The sequence below is a fragment of the Eurosta solidaginis genome, chromosome 3 (assembly GCF_040869045.1).
Source record: "Eurosta solidaginis isolate ZX-2024a chromosome 3, ASM4086904v1, whole genome shotgun sequence".
NCBI classification, from domain to species: Eukaryota; Metazoa; Arthropoda; class Insecta; order Diptera; family Tephritidae; genus Eurosta; species Eurosta solidaginis.
Genome location: NC_090321.1, coordinates 219,297,448 through 219,310,983, shown reverse-complemented (window position 1 = coordinate 219,310,983; position 13,536 = coordinate 219,297,448). Strand labels below are relative to the sequence as shown.

Here is a 13,536-nt window from a genome sequence, read left to right as displayed (position 1 = left end):
ATGGCGATATATCGAAAAGACGTCCACCCATAGAACCAAGGCCCGCTCCATTTTAAAATACCCATTAACACCTTTCGTTTCATACCCATATTGTACAAACACATTCTAGAGTCACCCCTGGTCCCCCTTTATGGCTATATCCCGAAAAGACGTCCACCTATAGAACTAAGGCCCACTCCCTTTTAAAATACTCATTAACACCTTTCATTTGGTACCCATATCGTACAAACAAATTCTAGAGTCATCCCTGGGCCACCTTTATGGCGATATCTCGAAAAGGCGTCCACCCATAGAACCAAGGCCCGCTCCATTTTAAAATACCCATTAACACCTTTCGTTTCATACCCATATTGTACAAACACATTCTAGAGTCACCCCTGGTCCCCCTTTATGGCTATATCCCGAAAAGACGTCCACCTATAGAACTAAGGCCCACTCCCTTTTAAAATACTCATTAACACCTTTCATTTGATACCCATATTGTACAAACACATTCTAGAGTCACCCCTGGTCCACCTTTATGGCGATATCTCGAAAAGGCGTCCACCCATAGAACCAAGGCCCGCTCCATTTTAAAATACCCATTAACACCTTTCGTTTCATACCCATATTGTACAAACACATTCTAGAGTCACCCCTGGTCCATCTTTATGGCTATATCTCGAAAAGACGTCCAGCTATAGAACTAAGGCCCACTCCCTTTTAAAATACTCATTAACACCTTTCATTTGATACCCATATTGTACAAACACATTCTAGAGTCACCCCTGGTCCACCTCTATGGCTATATCTCGAAAAGACGTCCACCTATAGAACTAAGGCCCACTCCCTTTTAAAATACTCATTAACACCTTTCATTTGGTACCCATATCGTACAAACAAATTCTAGAGTCACCCCTGGTCCACCTTTATGGCGATATCTCGAAAAGGCGTCCACCTATAGAACTAAGGCCCACTCCCTTTTAAAATACTCATTGTCACCTTTCGTTTGATACCCATATTGTACCAACGCATTCTAGAGTGAATCCTGGTCCACCTTTATGGCCATATCTCGAAAAGGCGCCCACCCATAGAACTAAGGCCCACGCCCTTTTAAAATACTCATAAACACCTTTGATTTGATACGCATATTGTACAAACACATTCTAGAGTCACCCCCGGTCCACCTTTATGGCGATATCTCGAAAAGGCGTCCACCCATAGAACCAAGGCCTCCATTTTAAAATACCCATTAACACCTTTCGTTTCATACCCATATTGTACAAACACATTCTAGAGTCACCCCTGGTCCATCTTTATGGCTATATCTCGAAAAGACGTCCAGCTATAGAACCAAGGCCCGCTCCATTTTAAAATACCCATTAACACCTTTCGTTTCATACCCATATTGTACAAACACATTCTAGAGTCACCCCTGGTCCACCTTTATGGCGATATCTCGAAAAGACGTCCACCTATAGAACTAAGGCCCATTCCCTTTTAAAATACTCATTAACACCTTTCATTTGATACCCATATTGTACAAACACATTCTAGAGTCACCCCTGGTCCACCTTTATGGCCATATCTCGAAAAGGCGCCCACCCATAGAACTAAGGCCCACGCCCTTTTAAAATACTCATAAACACCTTTGATTTGATACGCATATTGTACAAACACATTCTAGAGTCACCCCTGGTCCACCTTTATGGCGATATCTCGAAAAGGCGTCCACCCATAGAACCAAGGCCCGCTCCATTTTAAAATACCCATTAACACCTTTCGTTTCATACCCATATTGTACAAACACATTCTAGAGTCACCCCTGGTCCACCTTTATGGCGATATCTCGAAAAGACGTCCACCTATAGAACTAAGGCCCATTCCCTTTTAAAATACTCATTAACACCTTTCATTTGATACCCATATTGTACAAACACATTCTAGAGTCACCCCTGGTCCACCTTTATGGCGATATCTCGAAAAGGCGTCCACCCATAGAACCAAGGCCCGCTCCATTTTAAAATACCCATTAACACCTTTCGTTTCATACCCATATTGTACAAACACATTCTAGAGTCACCCCTGGTCCACCTTTATGGCGATATCTCGAAAAGACGTCCACCTATAGAACTAAGGCCCATTCCCTTTTAAAATACTCATTAACACCTTTCATTTGATACCCATATTGTACAAACACATTCTAGAGTCACCCCTGGTCCACCTTTATGGCGATATCTCGAAAAGGCGTCCACCCATAGAACCAAGGCCCGCTCCATTTTAAAATACCCATTAACACCTTTCGTTTCATACCCATATTGTACAAACACATTCTAGAGTCACCCCTGGTCCACCTTTATGGCGATATCTCAAAAAGACGTCCACCTATAGAACTAAGGCCCATTCCCTTTTAAAATACTCATTAACACCTTTCATTTGATACCCATATTGTACAAACACATTCTAGAGTCACCCCTGGTCCACCTTTATGGCCATATCTCGAAAAGGCGTCCACCCATAGAACCAAGGCCCGCTCCATTTTAAAATACCCATTAACACCTTTCGTTTCATACCCATATTGTACAAACACATTCTAGAGTCACCCCTGGTCCACCTTTATGGCGATATCTCGAAAAGACGTCCACCTATAGAACTAAGGCCCATTCCCTTTTAAAATACTCATTAACACCTTTCATTTGATACCCATATTGTACAAACACATTCTAGAGTCACCCCTGGTCCACCTTTATGGCCATATCTCGAAAAGGCGCCCACCCATAGAACTAAGGCCCACGCCCTTTTAAAATACTCATAAACACCTTTGATTTGATACGCATATTGTACAAACACATTCTAGAGTCACCCCTGGTCCACCTTTATGGCGATATCTCGAAAAGGCGTCCACCCATAGAACCAAGGCCCTCTCCATTTTAAAATACCCATTAACACCTTTCGTTTCATACCCATATTGTACAAACACATTCTAGAGTCACCCCTGGTCCACCTTTATGGCGATATCTCGAAAAGACGTCCACCTATAGAACTAAGGCCCATTCCCTTTTAAAATACTCATTAACACCTTTCATTTGATACCCATATTGTACAAACACATTCTAGAGTCACCCCTGGTCCACCTTTATGGCGATATCTCGAAAAGACGTCCACCTATAGAACTAAGGCCCACGCCCTTTTAAAATACTCATAAACACCTTTGATTTGATACGCATATTGTACAAACACATTCTAGAGTCACCCCTGGTCCACCTTTATGGCGATATCTCGAAAAGACGTCCACCTATAGAACTAAGGCCCATTCCCTTTTAAAATACTCATTAACACCTTTCATTTGATACCCATATTGTACAAACACATTCTAGAGTCACCCCTGGTCCACCTTTATGGCGATATCTCGAAAAGGCGTCCACCCATAGAACCAAGGCCCGCTCCATTTTAAAATACCCATTAACACCTTTCGTTTCATACCCATATTGTACAAACACATTCTAGAGTCACCCCTGGTCCACCTTTATGGCGATATCTCGAAAAGACGTCCACCTATAGAACTAAGGCCCATTCCCTTTTAAAATACTCATTAACACCTTTCATTTGATACCCATATTGTACAAACACATTCTAGAGTCACCCCTGGTCCACCTTTATGGCCATATCTCGAAAAGGCGCCCACCCATAGAACTAAGGCCCACGCCCTTTTAAAATACTCATAAACACCTTTGATTTGATACGCATATTGTACAAACACATTCTAGAGTCACCCCTGGTCCACCTTTATGGCGATATCTCGAAAAGGCGTCCACCCATAGAACCAAGGCCCGCTCCATTTTAAAATACCCATTAACACCTTTCGTTTCATACCCATATTGTACAAACACATTCTAGAGTCACCCCTGGTCCACCTTTATGGCGATATCTCGAAAAGACGTCCACCTATAGAACTAAGGCCCATTCCCTTTTAAAATACTCATTAACACCTTTCATTTGATACCCATATTGTACAAACACATTCTAGAGTCACCCCTGGTCCACCTTTATGGCCATATCTCGAAAAGGCGCCCACCCATAGAACTAAGGCCCACGCCCTTTTAAAATACTCATAAACACCTTTGATTTGATACGCATATTGTACAAACACATTCTAGAGTCACCCCTGGTCCACCTTTATGGCTATATCTCGAAAAGACGTCCACCTATAGAACTAAGGCCCACTCCCTTTTAAGATACTCATTAACACCTTTCATTTGGTACCCATATCGTACAAACAAATTCTAGAGTCATCCCTGGTCCACCTTTATGGCGATATCTCGAAAAGGCGTCCACCTATAGAACTAAGGCCCACTCCCTCTTAAAATACTCATTAACACCTTTCATTTGATACCCATATTGTACAAACACATTCTAGAGTCACCCCTGGTTCACCTTTATGGCGATATCTCGAAAAGGCGTCCACCCATAGAACTAAGGCCCGCTCGCTTTTAAAATACTCATTAACACCTTTCATTTGATACCCATATTGTACAAACGCATCCTAGAGTCACCCCTGGTCCACCTTTATGGCGATATCTCGAAAAGAAGTTCACATATAGAACTAAGGCCCACTCCCTTTTAAAATACTCATTAACACATTTGTTTTGATACCAATATCGTACAAACAAATTTTCGAGTCACCCCTGGTCCACCTTTATGACGATATCTCGAAAAGGCGTCCACCTATAGAATTAAGGCCCACGCTCTTTTAAAATACTCATAAACACCTTTGTTTTGATACCCATATCGTACAAACACATTCTAGAGTCACCCCTGGTCCACCTTTATGGCGATATCCCTAAATGGCGTCCACCTATAGAACTAAGGCCCACGCCCTTTTAAAATACTCATAAACACCTTTGATTTGATACCCATATCGTACAAACAAATTCTAGAGTCAGCCCTGGTCCACCTTTATGGCGATATCCCTAAATGGCGTCCACCTATAGAACCATGACCCTCTTAAAATACTCTTTAATACCATCCATTTGATACACATGTCATACAAATACATTCCAGGGTTACCCTAGATTCATTTTCCTACATGGTGATTTTCCCTTACTTTGTCTCCATAGCTCTCAACAGAGCATGTAATGTTACACCCGAACTTAGCCTTCCTTACTTGTTTACATTGTCTCTGTGTGTTAATCTATCTGTGAAATTTCACTTTTGTAGCTCAATGAGAACTTACTTAAAAATCTATATCAAAATTCAAAATTTTTCAAATTCTCATCTAAATATTTCGATACGTGCACCATCTAACGGAATTTTCTTCTTCTTTTGTTCCTTTGTCACGGTGTCTTAACCTATATGTGGAGTTTGTAGTAAAAAAAGTAAAAAATGACCAAAATGAAAAATGTAGAAAATGTTATCGCGAATAAAATAAACTTTTCATGTACCACCTATGGTTCCCGCGATATTGATTAAAATAACTTTGCAAAAAATATTCGCACGACCCTGCAGACTTAAGCTTCCCTTATTAGTCTTCCACGCAAAGAAGTGAAACGTATTAGTCTCTCTCGCGAGAAGCCGAAACGTGTTAGTTTTCCACGCGAACAACAAATCGTGTTAGTCTTCCATGGGAATCGAAACGTGTTAGTGTTCCATGCGACCGACGATATATAATAGTTGGGGAAATGCATGGAGCGTGTTTCATTATGATATCTTTAATGGCTTAAAAACTTTTTAACTCTCTTCTGCGATGCCATGCCCGTTTTTTAAATTTTTACAAAACTTCTGTTTTCAGTCATAAACTCAACCAACACATCAAGTTCCAAGACCGTATCTGTCTATGGTAATAAATTACCGAATTCAAAAATTCAACTGTCCCAAGCACATTCCAAAATACTCAAATTCGAGTTGCCTGTGTGGGAATTAGTTTTCATTGCTTTTGCCCAATCGCAGGTTAGCATTGCATTTAATATGCAAGTATGCATAATTATATCTACACCTGTTAGACTCGGGTGTCAAGTTCAACTTCAGTAGGCCTTAAGCACCTGATTTCTTCGTTTTCTAATAAAATATGTTTATTTACGTATATTAAATATGTATGTACATACGTCGAAGTGCTAATTACATAAATAGCATGATTCTGTATTACTTTCGCGCCATTTTTTTGTTTTTTTTTTTGTGATGGTTAAAGTTCATGAGCTTGTCTCAAGTAGGGCTTTGTAGCTTAGATATGATGCACTTGAGCTATTGTCTCTTATCTTCCAATTTTGCATAAATGTTTTTTGTTCTTATTTTGCATTTCGATTCTCTGTTCTTAATATTACGTGGGTGGTAAAGCCCTAGACCGCTAAGAGCAGCATCCAGATTTTGCATAAGTCTCATTTGGCTTTAAGGAGAACTCTTGTACCCGCCTCAACTTTACTTGAATTTGAATAAATCCTTAATACATGTGCGGGCATAAATTTTCATTAGAGTGATTCAAAATATTTTTCTCAAAATTTATGTGCAAAGTATGTAAATCTGTGAGGTCATGAGGACAAAATTTACCTGAAAATTTGATAGAAACATGCGGTGGTTTGGAAGAACTTTCTGTTCTACTTTTACCGCGCATTTAAAATTTGCTGTATGGGGCAGTTGTATGGTGGCCAACCCTGAGCAAGGCGTCAAACCTATTCTTATCCTTGAATTTAATAGGATATCGAGAAGCGGCAACGTCAGCCTGCTTTTCCAGTTGGAGTACTAAAACAATAGCATACTAAACAATTATAGTTGAGGACAGCAGGTCTATGGTAACATTCCCAGCAGAGATGATTGGATGAGATCGGTGTTTCGCGAACAGCAGTATTTCCGTATACATTGACGGTTCTAAATTAAATGGTAGGGTTGCAAGCGGGGTCTTTTCACAGTACCGAGACCTCCAACTCTTTTTCAGACTACCTGATTATTGTAGTGTCTTCCAAACAGAAGTATCAGCTGTCATGGAAGCGTTTCGATAGAACAACACACTATCGACAAGGAGATCTTTATTTTTATCGACAGCCAAGCGGATATCAAATCATATCAATTTTTATCTAACACTGTATTGTCGACGATCTGTTCTGGAAATAGGCCAAAAAACCGTGTGCACCACACATTGGTTCCTGGGGCACAGGGTCAATGAGGGATTCTGTATTGCAGATGAAATTGCTAGATGCAGAGAAACCGGAGTTGTTCTTATTTACTAGGAGCTATAAGGTCCCGAATTGGGCTTGACCAAAGCTAAAAGGGATGACCCTGCAGGAGAAACCTTGTACAAAATATCTTACAACCTCAGACTAGCAAGGCTACTCCTATCAGTATGCTCATGATGGGCTTTTGACTGAAGACTGTCTTCTCGTGCCACATGCTTTTGACTTAGGCCTGTTGTTGTTGTTTTAGCGATAAGGACACTCCCCGAAGGCCTTTGGGAGTTTATCGATGTTCATGGCCCCTTGCCGGATGCAGGTGCGGTACGTTCCGGTACAAAGCCCGGTACCAAGCCCTTCTAGGTCATACCGCCCTCCCACCCCTAGATCCATGAGGAGTTCGGGGTCGCCAGGTCTACTCACTGTTAGCAGTTGTAAGAAGTGCAGGTTGGAGGAGAAAGCGATCGAGCGGTGGCACAGCTAGCAGTTCAACCTTACCTAATCAGTTAGTCCACCGATAAGTTTAGTGGGGGATTAACGGGTTTAATTAACCGGTAAGCTTACTGGGCAGCTAGCCGGTAAGTTTACTAAGTAGTTAGCCGTCAGTTCATTGTTAAGTTAACTGTAAAGTTACCCAGCTAGTAAGGCGATTACTTCATTTGGTAGTTAACCAGTTAGTTCTTTGGTAAGTTGATACATTGGTATAATGATTAAATTTTTTTTTATTAAATATATCAGAACACCGAAAAAGTGTTGCAATGCGATCCTCTGAGGCTCAATTGTAATGCATTTCTTAACAACTCTGGCACCAGAAGGTCATTAAAAACACCAAAAATGTTTAATATATTATATATATATATAATTTATTATTCGTTTGCTACAGCAGAACCGATATTCACGGTTCTAATGGAATCGACACCAAACCTGGTACCGGTTACAATAAAATTCAGAATCATATATCGTTAGCTTAATGTGAAAATGTGCTAAGTCACTTTTTTTGAAAGATTGTATTTTAATGCAGTTTTAAAACTGAATTCAAAATACGTCGATCACAAAAAAATATTTCAATTTTTAATTTTTACGTGCTGTGGGCAATGATGTTTAAATGTGCTAAGTCGTCAGCTGTTACAAAAAATGTGCTAAGTCAACCTGTCAATAATATCAATCTGAATTACTAGTCATTTCTTTGTGCTTTGTTGTTGTTGTTGTATTAACGATAAATACACTCCCCGAAGGCTTTGGGGAGTGTTACCAATGTTGATGGCCCTTTGCCGGATATAGATCCGGTACGTTCCGGTAAAAAGCACTATTAAGGTACACGAACGATTTATACGACCACAGAAATCGTTTTATGAGTTATTTCGATAAATAATCTATTATGCCAAAGATCACGCAGTGGAATATATGGAATGAACAAATTCAAAAGGTTATTTCAAAAATTGTTCAGTTTTTTTCGTCTCCTGTAAAATTCGTAAAAAGTGACTTAGCACATTTTCACATTAAGCTAGCGATATATTATTTCTAATTGCTGTTTTATGTACGGGTCCCTTTTTCGCTCTTATTTCACTCAGAAAAAAATTTCTCTCGATTGAAGAAAAATGGGAGTGAAATGGCACTTAAAACATTTTTTCCTCGTTCGCATGACCAAATTTCTTTAAAATGAGGAAAAATTCTTCAAATTGAGGAACTTTTCCTCATTTTGAAGAAATTTTGGCCATGCGAAGAGGAAAAAATTTCTTAAGTACCATTTCATTCAAGTTTTTTCTGAGTGTTGGAATCCAAATCTATAAATAAAGTTTTGGTTGTAAATGGAGATTCGGGCTATTAGCGAGCAATTTTGGTCGTATAGCTTTTGTTTAGCTATATTTTATTAAAATAATTTGTTAAAAATAAAGGATTGAGAGCACACAAAGAAATATATTTGTACTAAGGCACTATTGTGAATATTTGCACTGCATTACTGGCAGTTGCTATCATACGCCAGATTGCGGCGCAAGCTGTAAGTTTTAATTGATTGATAGAACAGCTGATTTTTGTTGATATTTGATAAGAGACTTTTATATTGGTTGCGCAAGATGCGCACGGGTCCGGATCGTAAGATAATAATAGAAAAGAGATCTATCCGATCCGAAGACGGGTCTATTATTCGATGTTATTTTTCGAAATACAAGAAAAAAAGGTGCATACAATTCCAATGCAGGTTGCAATAAAAACTGCAAATATAAAATAAACAACATTATATGTCAACAAACTCATTAAAGTAAGAAAAAACTAATTTACGCTTTAAATACAACAGCAATAACAACAACAAAAAAAAAAAACAAAAACCAAACAAAACGCAAAAAAAGATAATACAATAGTATCATTACGGCTTTACAAATCGTGTCAGAAACATAATAATAAAGCAAAAATAAGAAAAATACAAAAAAAAAAAAACAGAAAAACATGAGATGATGCTTTCAGCGGCACTTTTCGCTTTTGATTAATGAGAGATTTTTCCCCTATTCTTTTACTCAATAATAAATTCTCATTGTTATTCCTGTTTCGCTGTCGATGCCTTGTAAATATGTACTATGTGTATATGTGACTGTGATTGCTTTTATTTGTTTAAAACATTCACAGAACAATTAACCGCTAAATAAGGTATTTTGTTGTTGTTGGCTATAACCCATATTAGGCACGTTCATATTTCGTAAACAACATTTTGCCATTCTTTATATCTGAAACTTCTTTTTATTACTATTTGTATTTACTGACCAAGTTCTTTGTATGTATATTAGACCGTTTCAGAAAAAAATATATTCCAAAGCGCCCGACCATGTGGCTGAGTTTAAGGGCTTGCATCTATGCCAGTGGCGGGTTGTAGGTAACGAAGAACTGCTAACCACCCTAATCCAAGGCGTTATGCGGACTGTGTCTATTGGATGATTTGGGGATGTATAATCGGCTGTATTACAACGCATTCACAAAAAAAAATTGTTTATTATTATAAGGGAGTTTATTGCGCAGGAAGATGCGAGAAGTAATCCGCTTCCAATCTACCATACGGTGGGGTGGTACAATGAACTAAAGATGGTAGCATGCGCCAACATCACGAGCTTGAGTTGGCTAGAGGTAGTTGTTCCAAATCTCCAAAGGCAAGGCACGAGCCCGCGAATTGGGGTTTTGGATAAAGCGCATCTCCCCACTATACAGAAAGTCCAAGTATAGATACCATGCGTGATGGAGTCATAAGACACGCTGAGCCTTCTGCAGTCAAAACTCAAATATATAAACACATAATTGGGAGCTACTTGTTGAATCTGGACCTACGGAGGAGGGTAAGCACTACATATTGCAAATAAACAAGCGGCGGAAGATATGTTGTACAAGCAGTATTGCGAGTCGCACTGATAAACCTGCAACACAGAACAAAATTCTGGCATGCAAAAAGCGGACGAGATTGAAGGGGACCTTCAAAGCCTTAAGTCGAATAGGACGTAGACGTCACGATGCAGGTGTTGGAGGAGAACAAGCAGCTTAATTTTTCTGCGGGTCTTACAGAAAAGCCTTCAATATAGTAAACTGGCGTCGAGCGAACTCGTACACCTTGAGAAGGGTTCGTTTGAGGTAGCGCTGATCTAGGAGAAATGGATGCCATTAGGAAAAGTGGGTTTCTATGCTCAGCGTAGAGAAATTGGTGCAGTAGAATGGTTGTAAAACTATTCCAGAGGCGATTAATATTATATTTATCAAAAATTAGGACACTCGACCAGTACTGCTAGAACAATACCAGCCTAGAAATCGAATGGAGAATCAAAACAACTACTTCTTTGAACTGACTAGACAAAGAGAAATAAGTCTTTCTATGAAAAAACTCAGATGAAATGATCTGTGTAGTAGTCTATGGAAAAGTTCACGAGGATTTATGGTCCCTACCCAAAGCATATAAGTTTTCACTAAGAAGCTTCCCATGGCGGTAACACACTCGGAGTGCTTGCTGAATCACTACCACTTAGAAAAACGTTTTTCTTAATTTTTGATGTTGCTTTGCCTGGGGACTGAACCTAGGATCCTCGGTGTGGTAGGCGGAGCACGCTACCACCACACCATGGCGGCTCCCGTTGAAATTCTAACCATTTGAAATTAAACGTTGTGACCATTTCATTAGACTATCTTCAATTGACTTTATGGCCATTTGAATGGTCATAAGGTCAATTGGCGTTATTGTCGTTGACCTTGGGTCATCCATCCTATTTTGGCCTGTATGCATTGTGTCTGAAAGTTGTAGAGATTATGTCTAAAGATCATTTTTCGAGTCAACTGCTGACACAAAAAAAAAAACTCGTGGGTATGTTTGGCGAAATAAATTTTTTTGTAGAAGGGTCTAATGTAGAAATAAAGAATAGTACTTAGTGAAAGTGTAAAAAATTGGCGGTGGCAGGGCTGGCAGGTGAAACCACAATTATAATATTAAAAGCAATAGCAAAAAAGATATATTAATTAATAGAATAACAAATGGAATTTTAAAAATAAGGAAAGGCTATAAATAGTACAAAGCAAAAAAAAAAATCTAAACAAATTATTTAAACGTTTCGCGAATTTAAAATTGGTTAAATAAGTATCAACCGCATTTGGCTTTGTCGAAGAACAAAAAACACGTCCATTGCTCTAAGCAAACCACTTCTGTGCCATATGAATGCATTTTTCCTTCGCGTCAAATCTCATTTTAGTCTACATGGACCGTCTGCATCTTCGTCGTCAGCACCTCATGCAACAAATGCGACCGCTGCTTCCACACCTGAGCCATCATATCCGCCAACGCCTATGGAGCTGCCACCACGATCTCGTTCACTCAAAACGATACGCGTGCGGAAAGTATCTAAAGGATCATTGAAATCATTGCGTCGCGGTACGGTTTGTGTCACAGTTAGCACACATGCCTCGTCGGTATTTTTCAGTGATGAGGTAAAATTTTCGTATATTTATTAATATTTGTGGTATTTTATTAATATTATAAGTGTAGAGTTTCGATGTTAAGTTGTTAAAATGTTGCATGTGACTTACGCCAAACCGGCTAGACGCTTTCGGATTAAGGTTGAACGGGGAAGGTCAACAAGTTATGTTTTTGTTTATGGAAAATCAGTGATTTCACGCTCCCTTGAAATAGTTATCATGATAAAGATGAACCTATAGAAAGAACAGTTCGATCTTAAGCATAGTTGGTCTCTTCACACAGTCAAAATCATATATATTATTTCTAATTTCTAACGGCGGCCACCGTGGTGTGATGGTAGCGTGCTCCGCCTATCACACCGTATGCCCTGGGTTCAACTCCCGGGCAAAGCAACATCAAAATTTTAGAAATAAGATTTTTCAATTAAAAGAAAATTTTTCTAAGCGGGGTCGCCCCTCGGCAGTGTCTGGCAAGCGCTCCGATTGTATTTCTGCCATGAAAAGCTCTCAGTGAAAACTCATCTGCCTTGCAGATGCCGTTCGGAGTCGGCATAAAACATGTAGGTCCCGTCCGGCCAATTTGTAGGGAAAAATCAAGAGGAGCACGACGCAAATTGGAAGAGAAGCTCGGCCTTAGATCTCTTCGGAGGTTATCGCGCCTTACATTTATTTATTTTTTAATTGCTGCTTTTACGTACGGGTCCCTTTTTCGCTCTTATTTGGAATCCAAATGTATATATAAAGTTTTGATTGTAAAGATGGAGATTCGGGCTATTAGCGAGCTTTGGGTAATTTTGGTCGTAGCGCTTTTGTTTAGCTATATTTTATTAAAATAATTTGTTAAAAACAAACGATTATGAGCGCACAAAGAAATCTATTTATACCATGGCACTATTGTGAATATTTGCACAGCATTGCCGACATCTTCTGTCATACACCAGATGGCAGCGCAAGCTATACGTTTTAATTGATAGATAGAACAGCTGATTTCTATTGATATCTGATAAGAGACTTTTATATTGGTTGCTGAAGATGCGCACGGGTCCGGCTCGTATCTAGTAATACTTGGATAGATTATTTGATCTCTAGAATAAGTGGACCCCTAAATTTATTCAAAACATCAATCAAGAGAGAACTATTTTATCTCTATGTAGAGTAATTGGACCCCTACATTTATTCAAAGTTTGGGGCACACACATATTCAAAATAGCGACAAATAGAAGGTCTATTCGGTTTCTAGAACTGTTGAACCTCCACACCGAATCAAAATGCCAACCTATGGATAGAACTATTCGATCTCTAAATCTACATTTATTAAAAACATCAACGAATAGATTTTACAGAAAATGTATGATAAAAAAAAATGGGTGCTCGCGAGAGAAGTTATACTTTTCATTAAAAAATAGTTTTTATTAGCATGAAAATAATTAATTACAATAAAGCAGTGAAAGAACGAGAGAGAAAG

General features: G+C 39.1%; 1 protein-coding gene across 12 annotated transcripts in view; it reads left to right on the top strand.

The window, feature by feature from the left end:
- Positions 1–13,536, top strand: part of Pkn (serine/threonine-protein kinase N) — a 278,814-nt gene that overhangs the window by 157,011 nt on the left and 108,267 nt on the right. For 6 of the 12 annotated variants that reach the window (XM_067775173.1, XM_067775174.1, XM_067775170.1 and 3 more), the window contains exon 2: positions 11,626–12,083. The exons of 4 other annotated variants lie outside the window; for them this stretch is intronic. In XM_067775173.1, coding sequence (XP_067631274.1) covers positions 11,811–12,083 — 273 coding nt within the window. In that variant the 5' untranslated portion in view covers positions 11,626–11,810. Of the gene's footprint in view, positions 1–11,601; positions 12,084–13,536 lie in introns of all 12 variants that reach the window. 2 more of the 12 variants (XM_067775172.1, XM_067775171.1) reach the window with 2 other exon arrangements.